Genomic DNA, 20,831 nt, shown 5'->3' on the forward strand with positions numbered 1-20,831 from the left:
GGGATGGCAGTAGGGATGGCAGAGAATTCCACCATGGATCTCGGTGAGGCTGAATGCCAGTAGCCGCCACCATTTGCGTATGCAGTTTTGTTTGTTTGTTTGTTCGTTTTACCCAGAGCCCTCCACGGCCGGAAATCCAGCTGCGGACGGCTCTGGCCTGGCTGGGCCTGGCCGGCTGCTCCGTGGAGCTGTCGTGGAGCACAGCCGGCCGTGGAGGATTCTGAGCAGGAGGAACAGATCGCCTCCCCCCCCCCCGTCGAGGATTCCGGGGGGAGGGACTGAATGCCTCATCAACATAATCCGCAAAAGGTAAGTGACTTTCACACATCCCTAGCATGGCAGAGAATCCTGCCACAGATTCCAGTGAGTCTGGAATCTGTGGCGGAACGGCCTCCTGCCCCCCTGTCCCCTGGAATCCCCTGGGATGGAACTTACCTGGGGCGGATGCAGCGGATTCGGCAGCGGCGGCGGTCCCGGCCGTGGCAGCGGCGGTTCCGGCAGCTGCAGCGGTTGCGGCAGCGGCTCCGGAAGCGGCCGCGGCTCCTGGCCAGTCGCGGCAGGGCTGCTGCACCTGCCATTGCCGTCCTTGCAGCTGTGATAGGCTACGTAAGAATTTACGTAGCCTATCACAGCTAATCTGCCTGCCCCAAAAAACCCAGCATACACTAATGGCGGTGGCTACAGCGGCCGCCATTTGCATTCCCTATTTTTCGCCATTCTAGCCTACATAAATATTTACGTAGGCCAATTTATTTATTGGGCTAATTATGAAAAAAAAGGAACCACAAATAGCGTAGTGGGCGCTATTGGCGTTCTTTTTTTCTCGCCGTTTTATCCTATGTAAATATTTATGTAGGCTTTTATGGTGAAAAAAAGAGACAGAAGATTTGATTGTCCATTCTAGCTAGGGATGCTGGAGAAATTCAAGACGGACTAAATGAGCTCAGATTTCTAGGGATGTCAGAGAATTTAAACATTTACGTAGCCTACCACGGCTGACTGCAGGGATGCAAACGGCGGCGGCTATGGCCGCCGCCATTTGCGTCCCTGCTAGCCAGTGGCCGGATGTCCGGCTGCTGGCAGAGCTGGCCGGCAGCTCCGCAGAATCCCTGCGGAGCAGAGCTGGCTGGCCAGGATTCAGGGTGGAGGGATGGAGCAATTCCCCCCGGCCAGAATTTTGAGGGGAGGGACGGAGCGCCTCCCTACCACCACGAATGCCACCCTTCAAAAAGTTAAGTGACTTTCGTACATCCCTAAGCCTGCATACCAGCCAGTGTCCCCCCACCCCACCTGTCCCCAAACCCAGGCAATGTGTCTTCCATTCAGCCAAAGAAAGCCTGAGGTCATCGATTGTGAATATTTTGCACTTCAAAGAAACCTACAGAAGAGGTCAGGGATAGCGATCTCCTAATTACCGCTTCAACACCTAACTTTTCTGATGATCCCTTCTGACCTTTGGTTTGATTTTCTGAGAACAGCACATTTTACTTGAACCTCGCATACAAACTACTAGGCCAAACTGTCTGAAGTTTGGAATCCCCTCCAAGGGAGCTGACAAGTCTGCAAATTTCATGCACTTCTGTTGGAAAAAAAATAAAAGGTTATAGCTCTTTGCTTCAGGGTTTGTTTGTTTTTTTAAAGCCTCAAATTTTATCTGTGCCTAGCACAAAACCTACTGGTACAAACTGTCTGAAATATGGCATGTAGGATCATCTCCATAGGGGCTGACATGTCCCAAAAAGGCCATATATCTGTCATTAAGTTATGGCCATATCCATTTTCCAATGCAAGTCAAAGGGAAAATGTCAAATCTGAATAATTCGGACATCCAAATCTCACTTCGGACCTGAATCCAAAGCGAAGTGGATGGGGTTCAAAGTGAAGCAGGGCTGCTTCAGAAGGTCTGAATTGGCATCTGAAGCAAACCAGGGGGTCCATGTACAGCCCTACATACATGTGACTCAAATTCGTCTACGTTTGCAGATACTTAAAGCGCAATCCCATAACAATGAAATCTATAGCTTGAATCCTTCTTGTGATGCGAACGCAAAGAGTACATAATAGTATGGAATACTTCTTTCTCTCTCTCTCTCTCTCTCTCTCTCTCTCTCTCTCTCTCGTCTCTCTCATCTCTCCCCCCCCCCCCATATTCTGCACTATGGGAGTTAGCATCTAATGTAGGTGACATTTGTTTCAGGATTACTAAACTAACCCAAACCCCGTGGAGGAGATGTGGAGGAGGAGTAAAGGGGAATGTTTTACCTGTGGCTAAGCTGCACTGCACAGACGTTTGGACTAGAATGTTTATATAATTTGAAGGTTTATAAAAATTGAGTGACATCTGTGATGTTCTAATGTAACGGAGTAGGTCAGAATCCTGGCTTTGTTACTATGTATGGTACCTTTCCCAGTTCACTCCCCTCCAGTTGTTTTCAACAACAAGTCCCAGCATTCCTCACCATTGGCCATGCTGGCCAGGGCTGGTGGGAGTTGAAGTCCAAAATCCCGGGAGGGCACTAGGCTGGGGGAGGCTGGTGTATGGGAGCTAAAACAATTCAGACGACCTTAGTTGCAGTTGCTTATGAGAGGAAGCTTTGTCCTGAAATTTCAAATGTCTAGAGGAAAAGCTTGCCTGGAAAGGTCAAGTAGCTCAACAAAGGTGATTGAGAGTCAGATGTTCCTTAAAGGATATGACATAGCATGAGCTTTTAAGAAGTCTATAAGAAGTCTGTTGGACACAATTAATCTTAGATGGTGTGGGGGATGAGAGGAGGGCTGGTGGCTGGAGAAGGAGAGCTCAAAGTGGGGAAAAGGGAAAGCCAGTCTCTTAAGAGATCTCTAGAGGGACACTTGGATGCTGGCACCAGCAGCTGTGGGAAGCAGGAGGCCATGCTGTGGGGTTGTTGGTGGTAGACAGCCGAGGCCAGCAAAAGAAGCATTCAGTCTGAGGTGTGATAAGAGGGGTCTTTAGGAAGAGTCACTGGAACAAGATTAATCCTAGAAGCCAGAGGCAGCAAGAACTGGAGGCAAAGGGAGACTGCTCTGTAGCACCCCTTCCTGGTTGTGAGGAATTGGCCAGGTAGACGTTTGGGAAATCTGATCTGAGGGAAAAGCTGACAGTTTATTAGCATGGACCACTCTCTTATTAGGCATGTAACCAAGGTCATTTAGCCTATGTACAGTAAAACAATCTTCACCTTTTATTTCAGAAGATGCCTATTATTACCATATGTACATAATGCCCTCTATAAACCTGAAGGATGAGACAGCCTTGTGGCAGGGAGTCTCATAGCCCCAAGTATGAACATTTTGAAAAGGAAACAGTGGCAGGAAAAACTGGGGAGATTCCTCCACATATGGTGAGTTGGTTGTATAAACTATGTGGTTATCCCTTGGCAGGATAGCAGAGTCAGTCAAAGATCCCCTGTCCTGTTTTGTCTATGATGAAATGTGCCTTCAATGACATTCAAAACTGATGCTTCCATTGGGGAAAATATTTACAAAATATACACAAATGTCCATGCAATTAGAGAAAAACAAAACAAAAACCAAAGATCACAATGCAGTATGGAGACAGCAGAATGAGTTTTGACATGGAATCTAGAAAATCTTGACCACTTTGAGTTTTGAATTAATGCTCATCCCGAAGTACAACACTCCTTCAGTCAAATTCAGGACTTCATCTCATACCCATACATTGCTGCTGGTATTTCCTCACCACGTGAAAACCGTATGATTGTTGTCACACTTCTGATCTGAAAAACATATTTGCCATCTATGCTGCCACTTAGAGCCAGGAAACAATCTCTTCCCTGTTATTATCCAATTCACTGCAATTTGTGTTTTCCCCTGAGAAAGAACCAGTGGATTTCCAGAAGCCTAGAAATCAAGGACGAAGCAAGTAGGAAAGTGGTCCTTTTGTGCCCTTCAGAGGAAGAGGCTGGCAGCGCTCTGTCACTTTGATCTCTGTCACTTGATTCTTCAGCTCTTCTATGGCAGAATTCATCAGTGTATGGACATTCTCCATTGGCAATTCAAGGCATGGATCTCAGACCAATCTGCTGCTATAAAGAAGCTAAATGGCTCTCTGTTCGTGAAGAATATTGGCAAAATCACATGCCAGCCAAGGGAGCCTCCACAACGCAGCAGATGGTATAGATGGACACGGGAGGGTTTGCATCCAGAGAGAAGCATTGCTTGCAGAATATTGGGCTGGCAGCCTTAGTGTTGTTGCTTCTGCTTCTGTCTTGGGTGTGTGAACTAGATACCATGAAATGCCTCACTACTGATCCTATCCCTATTTCACATGAATCCTATCAGTCAGGGGATGTCCTTATTGGTGCGATGGTTTCTCTGATCACTTCCCATTTTCCAGAATTTTCTTTCAAGGAACTTCCTTGGCAATCATTCTCTGACTTTAAAGTGTAAGGAATTCTTTCTGTATACTATCTGAATCAGTTGAACATGGCCAGATAATGCCACTATGTACAGCAAACAGAAGGGAATGCTGAAGGATGCAGACCTTTTTGTTCCTTTCCACTGTTGATGTTTTCTACCCTTCTCCTTCACAACATCCTCCTCTCATAATGAGAGATCTCACTGTGTGTGTGTGTAGTGGTGGTGGCAGCTGCGGGCTTTGTTGGGGAGGAGAATTAGTGGGGGGTTTTTTGTTCTTTCCTGGCACCATATTTGGAAAAGGGTAATTTGTGGATGGCATAATGATTGGCAGTCTGAAAGAATCTAGTACAAGAAATGGGGGACAGGAAATTTCACCTCTTGTGGAACTTCCAAAATGTGTTGAAATTGGGATAAGGAGTGGGAAAGACAACAAGGTTGATAAAGTTATGATTGGTGAGCAGGAAAAGATGTCTATTTAGATATATCAAAGAAGGAAGTCAGTTCTGGTTAATTTCAGCACCAGACGATAGCCTGGGTCTGGGTGTGGTAGAAGTTTTGAAACATAGTCCCTCTAATACTGAACAGGATTGGGTGCTGTCCGAAATAAATCAAAGTGGGTTACTGAGAAACAGAAGGGAGATAGCTGCATGTTTGCAAGAGCCCCAAGGTTTGCACAAGCATCTTAAAAACACACACTGGGAGAGAGCGAAAAATCATCCAGGATCTGACAGTTGTGCATGCTCACTTGCCAGGAAATGAGGAGTGTCAGCTGGAAAAGAAAAGAAATAAATAGAAAGAAAAAGGCCGTAGGGAACAGAGTGGATGTCATACTGAAGATTTTTTTAGAGCTAATCTTATCCTGGAGGAGGTCATGACTTGCTGATTGTCACCCAGAAAAAGTGCTTGGAGAGGATACGCAACAACATTTTATTGCAGATTCCATTTGTTTCTCGAAATGATGAATATCTCTGCTAAGAAATGTGCTCATCTATTTGATGATAGTCTTGCTTTTTAAAAGAAGGAGGAGGGGGAGGGAAGGGGGAGGAGGAGGAGAAGGAGGAGGAGGAGGAGGAGGAGAAGGAGAATAATGCATGTTGGAAACCTGGAATTGGACATATTATTACCCATTATCAATACAGAGCTTCCATATTGTGTCTAGGTTGTAGAATGTATTACTTACAGTATGTTTGACGGGACAGTATATTTAGGGAATCTAAGTAATTCCCAGAATACACAGATTTCTGTCACCAGCTTAAATTCTCCATCGGACCTTCTCTCATATTGGGATGTATGAAAGGTGCTTACCTTTCGCGAATTATGTTTAATCAATGAATGATTCAATGAATGATTCTGCGGAGCTGCCGGCCAGCTCCGCCAGCAGCCGGACATCCAGCCGCTGGCTAGCAGGGACGCAAATGGCGGCGGCCGTAGCCACCGCGGTTTGCGTCCCTGCAGTCAGCTGGGATAGGCTACGTAAATGTTTACGTAGCCTATCACGGTTGACTTACAAAAAACCAAACAAAAAGTGCGTACGCAAATGGCGGCAGCCATGCTTCCTTATTAAGTTCCTTAAGAATTAAGTTCCTTATTTTTGGTACGTCTTAGGCTACGTAAACATTTATGTAGGCTAAGATGGCGAAAATAACGGGAACGCAAATAGCGTAGCATCTACGCTATTTGCGTTCCCATAATTTTCGCCATCTTAGCCTACATAAATGTTAATGTAGACGAAGACGTGCCAAAATAAGAAATGCAAATGGCGGCGGCCATGGCCGCCGCCATTTGCGTATGCACGTTGTTGTTTTTTTTAAAGTCAGCTCTGATAGGCTCCATAAACATTTACGTAGCCTATCACTTTTTTAAAAAAAACCTAGCCGTGATAGGCTATGTAAATGTTTACGTAGCCTATCACGTTTTTTTGTTTTTGTTTTTAAACTGGAAATGGCGGCAGCGGCAGCCGGTCAGAAGACCGACCACCGCCGCCGCTGAATCGCCGCCAGAGCTGCCACCGGAGCTGCTGCCGCCGCCAGGAAGATCCACCCAAGGTAAATCTCATCCTGGGGGGGGGGGGCAGGCCATTCCACTACCGATTTCAGGGGGCTGAATGCGCTGGCATTCGGCCTCCCCGAGATACGTGGCAGAACTTTCGTACATCCCTACTCTCATATCTCTCTCTGCTTTCTTTCTCCTGCCTCATCTGTCAGAATATAAATAAACATTTTCTCTTTACTTTGCAGGAACTCTAATATGTCCCTCTGCTATGGAAGTGTGTGTTCATAGGTCCAGGATTCACATTTTTCTGTACTCCTCCCCTACCGCCCAGTTGTATGGTGTTCTCATAATGTATCTTTTCACTTGCCCACCATATGAATTCTCAGCATTGATCATGATCCCCAAGGAAACAATGTTTATCTTTATTTTCAGTGTGGTGACAATGTTCTACCAACACATCTTGTCCTTGGCTTTTGCTGTAACTGAGATCAACAAGAATCCCAAGATATTACTGAATGTCACACTCGGATTCCACATCTATGACAGCTACAATGATCCACAGATGACCTGTCGTACCACCCTTGATCTTCTCTTCAAATCATCTAGATTTGTCCCCAACTATGAATGTGACACCCACAAAAAACTAACAGCTGTCATTGGGGCATTTGCCTTCGATACCTCACTCCAAATAGCAAAAATCTTAAAACCCTACAAGATTCCACAGGTAGGATCTATACATGGCAGGTCTGGGGTTTTGATTGATCCTGTAGGCAATGCTCTCCTTTACTTTACTCTATGGTCATGGTTTTTATATTTTAGAAAGAAGAAGACTACTCAATAAAGTCTTATCTGATGTTTAAGGAACAGTGCAATATTACAGAAGCAGGAATGGGGGTAGGAAGCAGAACAGAGTCAGCTGCTCTTACCAGATTTCTTTCTCAAAATTGTGTCACTGTATTCCTATTTTTGTTGCAGAAAGATCCTTAACTACAGAGGAGCAAAGCCCGCGCTCATTGAGATTCCTTGGATTCTACCTCAAAGCATGTTTGTGCTCATTTCTCTAAACTACCTATTTTCTGTGCTTCCCCCCACCCCAAAATATGCATGTTTTCGAATCACATCACAACCTAAGAATTGTACCATCTTTGACCACAGATCCAGTTTGTATTTCAGTGTGGAAGCGTGGCCTGAGTTAATTCAGGTCTAAAATTAATGAAAACTAATTTCTCTTACCTCCCTATTCTTAACGCCAGGCAAAACACCAAACTCAAGTCAGGATTGACCTCAGCAAATGTCATTGGCCTTCCATTACACAGACAGCTTTAAGCACTCCTCTCTACAACGATGGCATATTTTATTTCAAACTGGCCAGCTATTTGAAATAATTCTTAGTTATCAGACAACTGGTGTAACATGGACCTAGGGCAAGAAAAAATACCTTCCCTGGCCAACAGCAGCAGTAGCTGAGACAGTAGGAATGCCTGGTGGACAGGAGGAAGAAGTCTGAATGACAATCTCTGCTCCCCCCCCCCCAGCAGTGAACCTTTGCCAACAGTGACTTCCTGCGCAGAAAAGCAAGGAGACGATGGTTCCATTTTTGTCTTCCCTTATACATACCTAGTCAACCCCTGAGATCTTCTGGGGAAGCCTTATTGCTTGTTTTGGAACAAATAAAATGTCACCAGATAGCAGTGGGGGAAGGGGAGTCAGTTTTCTAGGAACCAACCTCAGAGTGCAGGTTCTGAGGTGAGTTCCTGAAAAGTGAATAATCCTATGGCCATCTAGTCACTGTCTAGCAGCCATAGGATTGTGCCCTAAATGCCTCTTGAAAACACAATGGTTCACAAAGGCTTTTCCTGATGTGTGAAAGATTCTGGTACTCCCCTGTTGTGATTGCCATAGCATTGCAATGTTCCAAAATGTTTTAATAGTGTATTATTTTACCTGGCCTGCTATATTTTCTGTATTTTAATAGGAACCATTAAGGGATTTTAAAATATTAAATGATATAGAAATATTGTCATTAATCAATCCTTCAATAAATAACGTTATGGAGGAAAAGCAGTATATAAACATTGTGAGATTAAATAAATAAAATAACAGCTTTTCATACAGTACCATATTATATGGATGGATTTTGTGTTCTAATGTAACTTATCTCTCTTAAAGTTATTCTTCATGCTTTCAGCTCACGTATGGTTCCTTTGCGCCAGAAGTGAAAGAGAAGATGCAGATCCCTTCCTTTTATCGCATGGTTCCAAATGAATACCACCAGTATGTGGGGATCATCAGCCTGTTGAAGCATTTTGGATGGACTTGGGTTGGGCTCTTTGTGGTAGATGATGATCAGGGGGAACTTTTCTTGCAGGCCCTGGAGCCACTGCTTTTCCAGAATGGAATCTGTTCAGACTTCACATGGCGAATTCCTGGCCGAGGACATTTTCATCCTGCAAATGAAGCAAATGCTGTGGCCCATCATATGTACCTACTTATCAATTGTAGGAAATCCAGAATATTTGTTATCTATGGTGAAACTTTTACCCTTATGTATATAAGGTATTTTATAGTTGGTCTGGGCTCTCCTGGACAGGAGCAAAATACAGTGGTTGGAAAGGTGTGGGTTATAACAGCCCAGATTGATTTTGTACTACCGAGTATAAGCCAGGACTCTGATTTGCAAGTGTTCCAAGGAGCTGTTTCCTTCTCAATTCACTCAAATGAACATTTGGGGTTCCAGAACTTTCTTCAGAACCTTAAACCCAATTGGACAAAAGCAGACGACTTTCTGGAGGAGTTCTGGGAGGAAGCGTTCGACTGTTCAGTTCCAGATCCCCTGGTGTGGTACAAGGTCTCTGGTAGATGTACTGGGGAGGAACGGCTGGAGAGCCTCCTTGGGCATTCTTTTGAAATGCTCATGACTGGCCACAGCTACAGTATTTATACTGCTGTCTATGTTGTGGCACATGCTTTACATGCCCTCTACTCATCTCGGTCCAATCGCAGAACAAGGGTGGATGGCAAAAATGGTGAACTTCTGGATCTGCAGCCTTGGCAGGTAAGGTCTCCATTTTGGTAAGACATTATTTCTAGGAATAGGTTAGCACGAAGTTAGGAAGCATCCAACTTTCTCTTCCCAGAATAATGGGTCAATGGTGTCAAACACATGGTTTGGGCTCACATTTCTCTATGCTTGCAGGCTACAGTTTAAGAAGCAGTAAGATCTCATTAGTCCATGACTGAATCTTCTTTTCTCAGCCTGGAACCTTGTTGGATGAAATTGCATAAAACAATGGGTGAGGTCCAGCTGGAGTCCTGCTTAAAACAGACCCAGTAAAAACAGAGGGGCCTAAGTTAGTTGTGCCTAATGTGTCCCATACATTTCACTCTTTGTACTTTTTGTTTGGCTATGTCTGGATACAATCCCAGATTCACAAGGAAAATTGCCGTGATTTTCCAAGTGAAAACTTCCATAAACCTTTATTGTCTTGTTCCTTCTTTCTCTTCTTTTAACTAGCTCCACCCATTTCTTCGAGGCATTTCCTTTAACAACTCTGCTGGAGAAAGAGTTTCTTTGAATGATAATGGAGAAATGGAAGGTGGATTCGATCTCATAAACCTTGTCACATTTCCAAACAAGTCCTTCCTTAAAGTGAAAGTTGGATGGGTAAATCCCCGTGCTTCTAAAGGAAAAGAATTCACCATTAATGAGGACACAGTCATTTGGCACAGGAGTTTTAATCAGGTGCGTGGATTCTACTCTATTCAACAGTCATAGTAGGCACACCATTATGAGGATATCTGAACAGGGTGCAAGACGCAGAAATATATTTTGTTGCCTAAAGCTCATGTGCCAGAGGTGATTAGGCTGTGCAAAGAAGCCAGAGTCAAATAGAACTCTAAAGAAACACAACATCAAAGTCACAGACAATTGAAATCTTAATAATATTTTAAAAGAGCTATATACTTCCACAGGGGAAGCATGGCAATTATTCACTATGGCTTGATGAAATTCTGGTAAAGCTTCGGGTAAGCCAGACAGACCCCTTCATGGATTACTGCCTTGTTGTGGCAAAGGGGCTTGCGTAACTCAGTGAAGCCATAAGCTATGCTGTGCAGGGTCACCCAAGATGGGCAGGTCATGGCAGAGAGTTCTGACAAAATGTGGTCCACTGGAGAAGGAAATGGCAACCCACTCCAGTATTCTTGCCAAGAAAACCCCATGGAACGTATCACAAGGCTAAAAGAGATGTTGCCGGAAGATGAGCCCCTCAGGTTGGAAGGTGTCCAATATACTACTGGGGAAGAGCAGAGGGTATTTCCAAGTAGCCCCAGAAAGAGTGAAGCGGCTGGGCCAAAGCCGAAAGGACACTCAGCTGTGGATGTGTCTGGTGGTGAAAAGAAAATCCGATGCTGTAAAGAACAATATTGTTTAGGAACCTGGAATGTCAGATCAATGAATCAAGGTAAGCTGGAGGTGGTCAAACATGAGATGGCAAGATTGAACATCGACATCTTGGGAATCAGCAAACTAAAATGGACAGGCATGGGTGAATTTAATTCAGGTGACCATCATATCTACTAGTATGGGCAAGAATCCCTTAGAAGAAATGGAGTATCACTCATAGTCAACAAAAGGGTGGGAAAAGCAGTATTGGGGTACAATCTTAAAAATGATAGAATGATCTCAGTATGAATCCAAGGCAACCCATTCAACATCACAGTAATTCAAGTCTATGCCCCAACCACTGATACCGAAGAAGCTGAGCTTGATTGGTTCAATGAAGACCTACAACACCTTCTAGAACTAACACCAAAAAAAGATGTCCTTTTCATCATAGGGGATTGGAATGCTAAAGTAGGAAGTCAAGAAATCACAGGCAGGCATGGCCTTGGTGTACAAAATGAAGCAGGACAAAGGCTAATAGAGTTCTGTCAAGAGAACATGCTGATCATAGCAAACACTCTTTTCCAACAGCACAAGAGGCGACTCTACACATAGACATCACCAGATGGTCAATATCGAAATCAGAATGATTATGTCCTTTGCAGCCAAAGATGGAGAAGCTCTATACAGTCAGTAAAAACAAGACCTGGAGCTGACTGTGGCTCAGATCATGAGCTTCTTGTTGCAAAATTTCAGCTTAAATTGAATAATGTAGGGAAAACCTACCTAAGACGGGCATGATAAAGGACAAAGAAGGCAGGGACTTAACAGAAGCAGATGAGATTAAGAGGAGGTGGCAAGAAGACACAGAAGAACTATACAGGAAAGATCTGAATGTCCCTGATAGCCATGATAGTGCGGTCACTGAACTTGAGCCGGACATCCTCGAGAGTGAAGTCAAGTGGGCCTTAGCAAGCATTAGTAACAACAAAGCTAGCGGAGATGACAGTATTCCAGCTGAGCTATTTAAAATCCTAAAAGATGATGCTGTTAAAGTGCTGCATTCAATATGCCAACAAATTTGGAACACTCAACAATGGCCGCAAGACTGGAAAAGGTCAGTTTACATTCCAATTCCAAAGAAGGGCAATGACAAAGAGTGTTCAAACTACAGCACAATTGTGCTCATTTCACATGCCAGCAAGGTGATGCTCAAAATCCTACAAGCTCGGCTTCAGCAGTATGCGAACTGAGAACTTCCAGAAGTGCAAGCTGCGTTTTGAAGAGGCAGAGGAACTAGAGATCAAATAGCCAACTTTTGCTGGATCATGGAGAAAGCAAGAGAATTCCAGAAAAACGTCTATTTCTGCTTCATTGACTACACTAAAGCCTTTGATTGTGTGGATCACAACAAACTGTGGCAAATTCTTAAAGTGATGGGAGTACCAGACCACCTTACCTGTCTCCTGAGAAACCTGTACGAGGGTCAAGAAGCAACAGTAAGAACTAGACATGGAACAACCGAGTGGTTCAAAATTGGGAAAGGAGTATGACAAGGCTGCATATTGTCATATGTGCTCTGCATATTGGCTTATTTAACTTATATGCAGAGCACATCATGAGAAAAGCTGGCTTGGAAGAATCACAGCTCGGATTTAAGATTGCTGGGAGAATTATCAACAACCTCCACTATGCAGATGATACCACCCTAATGGCAGAAAGCGAAGAGGATCTAAAGAGCCTCTTGCTGAGGGTGAAAGAGGAGAGTGCAAAAGCTGGTTTGAAACTCAACATTAAAAAAAACTAAGATCATGGCATCTGGCCCCATCACTTCCTGGCATATAGAAGGGGAAGAAATGGAAGCAGTGACAGATTTTACTTTCTTGGGCTCCAAGATCACCGCAGATGGTGACTGTAGCCATGAAATTAAAAGAGGCTTGCTCCTTGGGAGGAAAGCTATGGCAAACCTAGACAGCATAGTAAGAAGCAGAGACATCACCTTGCCGACAAAGGTCTGTCTAATCAAAGCTATGGTTTTCCCAGTAGTAATGTATGGCTGTGAGAGCTGGACTATAAGGAAGGCTGAGCAACGCAGAATTGATGCTTTCGAACTGTGGTGCTGGGGAAGACTCTTACAAGTCCCCTGGACTGCAAGGAGGTCACATCAGTCCATCCTAAAGGAAATCAACCCTGAGTGCTCATTGGAAGGACAGATCCTGAAGCTGAAGCTCAAATATTTTGGCCACCTAATGCGAAGAGAAAACTCTCTGGAAAAGACCCTGATGCTGGGAAAGACTGAAGGCAAAAGGAGAAGGGGACGGCAGAGAATGAGATGGCTAGATAGCATCACCGATGCAATGAATATGAACTTGAGCACACTCCAGGAGAGAGCGCAGGACAGGAGGGCCTGGCGTGCTATGGTCCATGGGGTCACGAAGAGTCGGACACGACTGAACAGCTGAACAACAACAAGTGAGACAGAAAATTGTGGGCCACAAGAGGACTAATTTACTTCCCCTGAATTTACACCCTTGAAATTACAGCCCTAGACATCCTTCTTGCTTCCTGCCAAGGCACTCTCCCAACCCCTTCTGATTTCAAATCACAGCTTTCTTACTGGCAGCTGGAATTACCTCAAATTCCTCATTACATTCCTGATTTAGGGAAGGATGGACACATCCATTCCTGGCTTCCTCGGGCCCTTGCCAACCACCCCCCGCTCATATCCCCCCCCCAATATGGCCGTCAATGCTTTCTGCTTGCCCGGACCCCATTGCCGAGCAGGCCTGTGCCAGGCGACTGGGACCCACACTGCTCTTGCATTGGCAAAACAACTGACAGCTCTCCTGAACAAGGCAGAGAGAGGGATTGCTTCGGGGAGCTGGGAAATCACCCCATTTCTTCTGAGGAATCAAGGGTGCCAAGCACTCCATTCACTTACATTAGATTTTCAAAGGGTTCCTCACAAAAATTGGGGGTGGGGAATCCCACCCCCACCTTGGATCTTGTTGTCCTAAACAGAATCCACCCCCTCCCCCCAAGGAGAAGGCGATGGGAGGAGGAGGGGAGAAACGAAGCCCCTCCCATCGTCCTCCTGCCCCATATTTTTGCACAGATATGCAACCATGTGCGTGACATTAATCTTACAGAGTCTGCTGTGGCACTATCCCCCCCCATTGGGGACAGTGAGAATGACAGCCACTCGCAGACAGCTTAGGCAGGTGAGGGTGGGTCAGCGCCTGTGGAGCAGCGCAAGCGGGGGCTGAAGCGTGGCAGGCGCTGCCCACAGTTGTGAGCTGGAGGGCATCTGCTGGACTGAGTTGGGTACCTGCACCATCCCTACCCTTACTACCAGCATACCAAGTGGGCAGCTCTAACCAGTGCCGGCTCCATTTCTCATGAATGTCTCTGCCCTGTGTGTGGGGCTCGGAGACATTCTTACGAAATGAAGGCACCTGGCAGCTTTTCTCCATGGTGCACTTAGTCTCTAAGAAAAAGGGGGAAAGAAAAAGACACCCTTGAAATGAAGCCACGCCATCAGTGAATCCACAGCCATGGTGAAGAAATGCTATGCATATACATATTTGATGATGTGTCATGCTGGAATGCTCTGTGATACGTCGTTGAGGCTACGATGTATCTGTGTGAGCCTGAGGCCTCTCACTGCTGCTGTGTTGAAGGCCTGTGTTCCTCATAGCTCCTTTGTGACCATTTACAAAGTGAGAGAGAGAGAATTGGTTTTAACAGTATAGATGAGGCCAGGATCAGGTAAATTCTAGCAAAAGAGCAATTGGAAAAAGACAGTTGACCGAATTTCATTTAGACCATTGATTAGGGATCGGCGGATTCCCTATATTTCATCCCATCAAGGAATCTGCCGGGGAGGGGGAGGCGATCTGTCCCTCCCCCTGGAATCCTCTTCTGCTGGCTCCGCTCTGTGCCGATTCCATGGAGCCGGCAGCGAGCTCTGTATCGCAGAACCATTGCTGTGCCATATCGCTGGCTGAGTGAGAGCTGACTCTGGATGCAAATAGCTTCCTCTATGCCATTTTCAGCTGTAAAGGTCTTATATTAAGTTAAATGCAGCCGTAAATGGTCTGCGGTTGCGGTTTTTCACACGATAGGCTGGTGGCGGGGATTTCCACCACACTCTAACCCATTCCTGGACTCCCTACTGTTTTATGGTGGAGGCCTTAAGATCTTCCCAGCAGGCATTAAAAATCAGAACAATTCTTCAAGAAGCCAATAATACAAGAGGAGGAGCTACCCCAAAGCTGCAGGTGACTGTGAGTGAATTTCGGTGGCATGGAGGTTTCAGGACTTTGGACTGGTATTGTTTCTCTCCAAAAAGTCATTAAGAGTCTCACTTTAGTAACAGTGTCTCTGGAGTCCTTAAGAAGTGTCAGCAAGTGTTTTTTTGAAAACCTCAACTAAATAGTTGTATTCCTTTACGTACAAAATATCCCTTTAATAACCCATCCTGTTTAACATTTCATCTTCTCTTTAGCTTTGGTCCCTATATAATGCCGAAACCTCCCATACCAAGGTAGTAGGGATGTTTGAAATATCCTCAAAGTCCAGTGGCAGAAGAAAAGGATCACCTTGTGGAACTCTAAGCGCTTAAGTAGGCACTGAAATATAAGCATTGGGGAAAGAATAGCAATAACAACTCCCTACAGGTGGTGGCAGCACGGTCAGTGAAGACCTCATGTCTGTTGAGTAGACAGCAAATGAAAATCCCCATAGCTCACTGAGGGAATTGCAGCTCAGCTCAGAGGGAGCAGGGCATTCTGAGGACAGTGGCAGATAATGTCAACATTTGCGCTAACACAGCAGAGCCAGGACGAAAACCCTAGGAGCCCCGGCTCTTCTACTCCACTAATTGCAAGAACTTAATATGCATATCCATAGGTTACATGGCAAGAGAGAGATAGTATTCAGCATTGTGGCCAACCTTGGTTTTGTGAGAAGACACTCAGGTGAGTTGGTCATTTCTTTTCTTCAGCTCCCAAAGTTCCCACATCCAGCCAAAGGACTTAAAAAATAATAATTCCATGTTCAGGAAAATTCGGCCAGTTTGTTGCATGCACCATGTTCCACATTCTTCCATGTCGAGTGATCACTTTTTTATTTGTGTGTTAGCTGAAGATCAGCACAGATTCTAATTTCTCCCATCCTAAACACTCGTCATTTTGATGGATAGGTCCTGCCCCGTTCTGTCTGTAGTGACTCCTGCGACCCAGGGTATCAGAAGAGAAAGAAGGAAGGGGAGAAGTTTTGTTGCTATGATTGCAATCCGTGTCCAGAAGGGAAGATTGCAAACCAAACAGGTATGTGATGTGATGCTCCAAATCTTCCAGCAAATAGGGTTAATACCACAATCCTAATAGGAAAAGGGAGCTGCAACAGTTTCTACTTAGCCACTTCCTGAGAGTCAATAAATCTGTATTGTCTTGATTATTTTGCAGCAGTTCCAAACCAGGAGGGAAATTGGAGCTCCGTAATGATTCAGTCTCCCAAACCCCATGTGCAACGTAGGGCAAGTAGGAGGAGGAAGGTAGGAAAGGCAGATTCAAGAGGAAAGATCCATGGGGTAGAGATTTGGCAGTATCTCTGTGGTATACCAAAATGTCATCTCACAAGACAAAGTCCAAATGTGTAACTACAAGTTAGAAGTCAGCAGAAGCAGTGACTACAACATTCAAATTAGTCTTGAAAATGGGTCCCAGTTCGCAGATAACCTGGTACTGTCATGACCCCTCTTTCTTTCTATTTTTAGACACTGATGACTGTTTTGAATGCTCAGAAGATCAGTATCCAAACAAGGACCAAGATCAGTGCCTGCCTAAACTTATAAGCTTTCTGTCCTATGAGGAACCTTTGGGGAAAAGTTTAGCTGCAGTTGCTCTTTCTTTTTCCTTGGTCACGGCCTTGGTGCTACAAACTTTTATTAAGCACAGAGATACCCCCATAGTCAAAGCCAACAACCGGGGCCTCACATACACTCTCCTCATCTCTCTCCTGCTCTGCTTCCTCTCCTCTTTGTTCTTCCTTGGCAAGCCTGGCCAACTGAGCTGCCTTCTCCAGCAATCAATGTTTGGTTTGGTCTTCTCAGTAGCTGTGTCTTGTGTGTTGGCCAAAACCATCACTGTGGTTGTCGCTTTCATGGCCACCAAGCCAAGCTCTAGCCTGAGGAAGTGGTTGGGGAAAAGGCTGGCCACCTCCATTGTCCTGTCTTGCTCCCTCATTCAAGCTGGCATTTGTGCTACGTGGCTCAGAACCAATCCTCCATTCCCAGATTTAGACATGCACTCAATCACTGAAGAAATCACTGTGCAATGTAATGCAGGGTCTGCCCTCATGTTTTATCTTGTCCTGGGTTACATGGGACTTCTGTGCATCATCAGTTTCATGGTGGCTTTCTTTGCCAGGAAGTTGCCTGACAGGTTTAATGAAGCCAAGTTTATCAGCTTCAGCATGCTGATGTTTTGCAGTGTCTGGTTGTCTTTTGTTCCAGCCTATCTAAGCACCAAGGGCAAGTACATGGTAGCTTTGGAGATCTTCTGTATCTTAGCCTCCAGTGCTGGATTGTTAGGCTGCATCTTCTCCCCAAAGTGTTACATTATACTCTTGAAGCCAGAGATGAACAAGAGGGAGCAGCTGATAAGGATAAATAATTAAAGCATCAAGCTTTCCAAATATTCATATGACTCTTGGGGTGAGAATGCATTGAGGCAGTGGGCCTACTCTTAAGGGATACCAGATATACCAGATCAACCCATCATATTCATATGTCATCTCTATCATGAGAGAGAGGGATGAGACATTAAGACATTTTCCCATTAGCCTGGCTTGGAGCAACTGCTCTTTCAATCCCCCTCACCCCGGAACTGGTTAAGACAGGAGGCATTTCTGAGGAGACCCAGCTGACACCAACAGCTGGGTCTGTTGCAACCATCTATAATTTTTACTCTTCTTCTCCCAGAGTCATCTCTCAGTGGCATTCCAGATGGTCACCACAAGATCAATGACCGAACTTGATCTTACTTCCTCTGCCTTCCTCATTTTGTTTCAGAACTATTATCAGTCATATTGTTTTCATTTTGTATCCTAAATATTAGTTGGTGGAGATGATGCAGGGTTTTTTGGATCATTTTTTGATAAGAATGTATAAAAAAATCATAAATTTCTTCATATCTGGGATAGAACAAACTTTAGATTTAAAGCATCAACTGCAGGAGAAACCTAAGCTAATAGATTCACCCACCCCTATTTGAGGAAATAGTGGGTCTTTAAAATGTGCTGAATCCATGTTGTTGATTTCAGTGAGAACTGGTGAAGGTGGTATAAGACTAGGTGGTGTAGAGAGTGGGAGAAACCCCCTCTAGTGAGAATTCCATGCACCACAGTTAATGTTATCTTTACCATTTATTAAAAGTTGTTCCTTTAAAAATATTTGAACATTTTCTTCTTCATACGGAAAGCAGCACTATCATAATTCATATCTTGGTCACTTTTAAAGTGGTTTCTGTTCTACCCTACTGGCTTGTATTAACTAGAAGGGTTGGCGGAGAATTTCTCCCTGAAACTTCGGGGGGCTGAGCGCCAACGTGTTCGGCCCCCCGAAGAAGTTTCGGGGAGAAATTCTCGGCACCCCCCGCACCCCCGCCGGGAGGGGACTTACCTTTCCCGAATGTCCCTCCTGGCGGCGGGTCCCGGCGGCGGTTCGCCGGGTCTTCATCAGGGGTGGGGGTGGCAGCCGATCTTTCGACCGGCTGCCGCCGCCGCCATTCCAATAAAACTAAAAAAAAAAAATGCCCCTGTGATAGGCTACGTGATGATTAACGTAGCCTATCACGGCTAGATCTGCAAAGTCCGCTGTGATAGGCTACGTAAATCGTCACGTAGCCTATTATGGGTGACTTCCTTTTAAAAAAAAGCCCGTACGGCTAATGGCAGCCCCCATAGGGAGCCGCCATTCACGTTCCTTATTTGGTCACCGTAGTCTACGTAAATCTTTACGTAGACTACAGCGACCAAATAAGGAACGGGAATGGCGGCTCCCTATGGTGGCCGCCATTATCCGTACGCGCTTTTTTTTTTTAAAGTCACACGTGATAGGCTACGTGATGATTTACGTAGCCTATCACAGCTGACTTTGCAGATCTAGCCATGATAGGCTATGTTAATCGTCACGTAGTCTATCACGGGGGCATTTTTTAAAAAAACTTTTTATTTCGCGGCCGGGCGAGGCGAGGCGCCTCCTCCCCGGCCTGAATTTCGGCCGGGCAAGGCGGGAAGCCTCCCCCCGGCCTGAATTTCGGCCGGGCGAGGCGGGAAGCCTCTCCCCCCGGCCTGAACTTCAGGGGGAGAGCAGCGAAGCACCTCCCCCCCACCGCAAAAACCTGCGAGACCAGGTAAGTGGCTTTCGTGCACCCCTATTAACTAGGCTGTGCACGGACCCCCCAATCTGCTTCGGATGCTGCTTTGGATGCTGCTTCGGATCCTCTGAAGTGACCCCTATCTGCTTCAGACCCCCTCCACTCTGACTTCGATCTGAACCCAGAGTGAGATTTGGATATCCAGATCACCCATTTTTGGCGGTTTCCCATTGACTGGCATGGGAAAACACAACTGGTCATAACCTTTTTTAGTTTTTATGATACAGACATAAAATGTGGGTTCTCTACCCCTCTGGGGAAGACTGCACGTGCCAAATCTCAGACTGTGTAGTCCAGTATTTTTTGTGCTAGGTGGAATTAAAATCTGATGTTTTCCACAGAAACTCTCAAAGAAAAGCACTATAATTTCTCCCTGTTTCTTTTTCTTTAATTCAATTTTTATTGAATTTCAGTAATATTAACAAAGCAAAATAAAATTAAACTAAACCAAAATAGAAACTAAAAGAAAACAAATTCCATCAGGATTACATTTTCTTAGCATACAGTTGTAATGGGTATACAGAGGTCACAGGTAATTCTTGTCAGTGCTACTAGATCTTTCATCCGATGGACTCAGGATTATTCTTCATGTATTTTCTTCCTTATAAAAGCCATGGGGTTTTATATAAGGATGTACAAAAGTCACTTACCATTTCACAGATCTGCTTCAAGTTGGGGGGGAGGCGCTTCATCCCTCCCCCCGGAAACCTCGATGGGGAGGAGCCGCTCCGTCCCTCCACCCAAGGTCCTGCCCAGCCGGCTCCGCTCCATGGGGATTCCACGAAGTCGCTGGCTGGCTCCGCTCGCAGCCAGACATCCAGGTGCTGGGCAGCAGGGACACAAATGTAGCCACTGCCGTTTGCATCCCTGTACTTAACCATGATAGGCTACATAAATATTTACGTAGCCTATCACGGCAAAGTAAAAAAATATTTACGTAGGCTAGAACGGCGAAAAATAGCAAATGCACATGGCGGCCGCCTTAGCCGCCGCCATTTGTGTACGCTGCACCCGGCTGCGGCTGGCCAGGAGACCAGCCGCAGCACCTGCCGCCACACCTGCTGCCACCGCACCTGTCACCACCAGCAAATCTGCCACCGCCGCACCCGCTGCCACTGAATCCGCCGCATCTGCCCCAGGTAAGTGCCATCCCGGGAGATTCCGCGGGGGGGCAAGGGGCAGGAGGCCGTTCCGCCACGGATTCCGGGGGAATTCTCTGCCATCCCTAGTTTTATAGTGCGAGGGGATCAGATATTGATGTTCTGTTCTGTTCGTATATGTGATAAAGTCAAGCCATATCGCCTGTAATGGATCGTGTTTGCTTTGACCAAAGGCCACCTTCAACTCGCATGATAAGTTTTCCATTACGGCAATTTGCCAGACCATGGCATACCATGAATCTAATCGCTGGAACGCGAAGCCCTTCCAAAACCTAGCTATCATGGATCCAGCAGCTACAAGTCAGCAAAGAGAAAGTCTTTATCAGCTTAAATAATTCCCCTGTATCTTCTTTCTTCGACACTTTTACACAGAGGATGCGGGGGGAGAAGATGGCAGCTGCCTTCTTTTCCTTGGCACAGAAATGTTTCTCTCAAACAGATCTTACAGGTCTTCAG

At 45.5% G+C, this 20,831-nt stretch overlaps 1 protein-coding gene and 1 pseudogene across 1 annotated transcript; both read left to right on the forward strand.

Moving 5' to 3' along the window:
- The first annotated feature begins 4,158 nt into the window (after nt 1-4,158).
- On the forward strand, nt 4,159-13,991 carry LOC146342835 (vomeronasal type-2 receptor 26-like). The gene is made up of 5 exons (XM_084808024.1): nt 4,159-4,424; nt 6,823-7,114; nt 8,579-9,445; nt 9,905-10,132; nt 13,890-13,991. The coding sequence occupies exons 1-5, from the start codon at nt 4,159-4,161 to the stop codon at nt 13,989-13,991; spliced, it is 1,755 nt and encodes a 584-aa protein (XP_084664150.1).
- LOC146342836 (vomeronasal type-2 receptor 26-like) lies at nt 10,046-17,455 on the forward strand (annotated as a pseudogene).
- The last annotated feature ends 3,376 nt before the right edge of the window (nt 17,456-20,831 follow it).

Source organism: Heloderma suspectum, chromosome 6, assembly GCF_057233095.1.
Source record: "Heloderma suspectum isolate Gila_16-S chromosome 6, 16-S_ref, whole genome shotgun sequence".
Taxonomy (NCBI): domain Eukaryota; kingdom Metazoa; phylum Chordata; class Lepidosauria; order Squamata; family Helodermatidae; genus Heloderma; species Heloderma suspectum.

Excerpts from the sequence above, each read along its gene's own strand:
- LOC146342835 (XM_084808024.1), top strand. The coding sequence starts at position 4,159 with ATGGACACGGGAGGGTTTGCATCCAGAGAGAAGCATTGCTTGCAGAAT. Across the intron at positions 7,115-8,578 it reads AACCCTACAAGATTCCACAG|CTCACGTATGGTTCCTTTGC; the intron begins GTAGGATCTATA and ends TCATGCTTTCAG. Across the intron at positions 10,133-13,889 it reads GGCACAGGAGTTTTAATCAG|ATATGCAACCATGTGCGTGA; the intron begins GTGCGTGGATTC and ends ATTTTTGCACAG.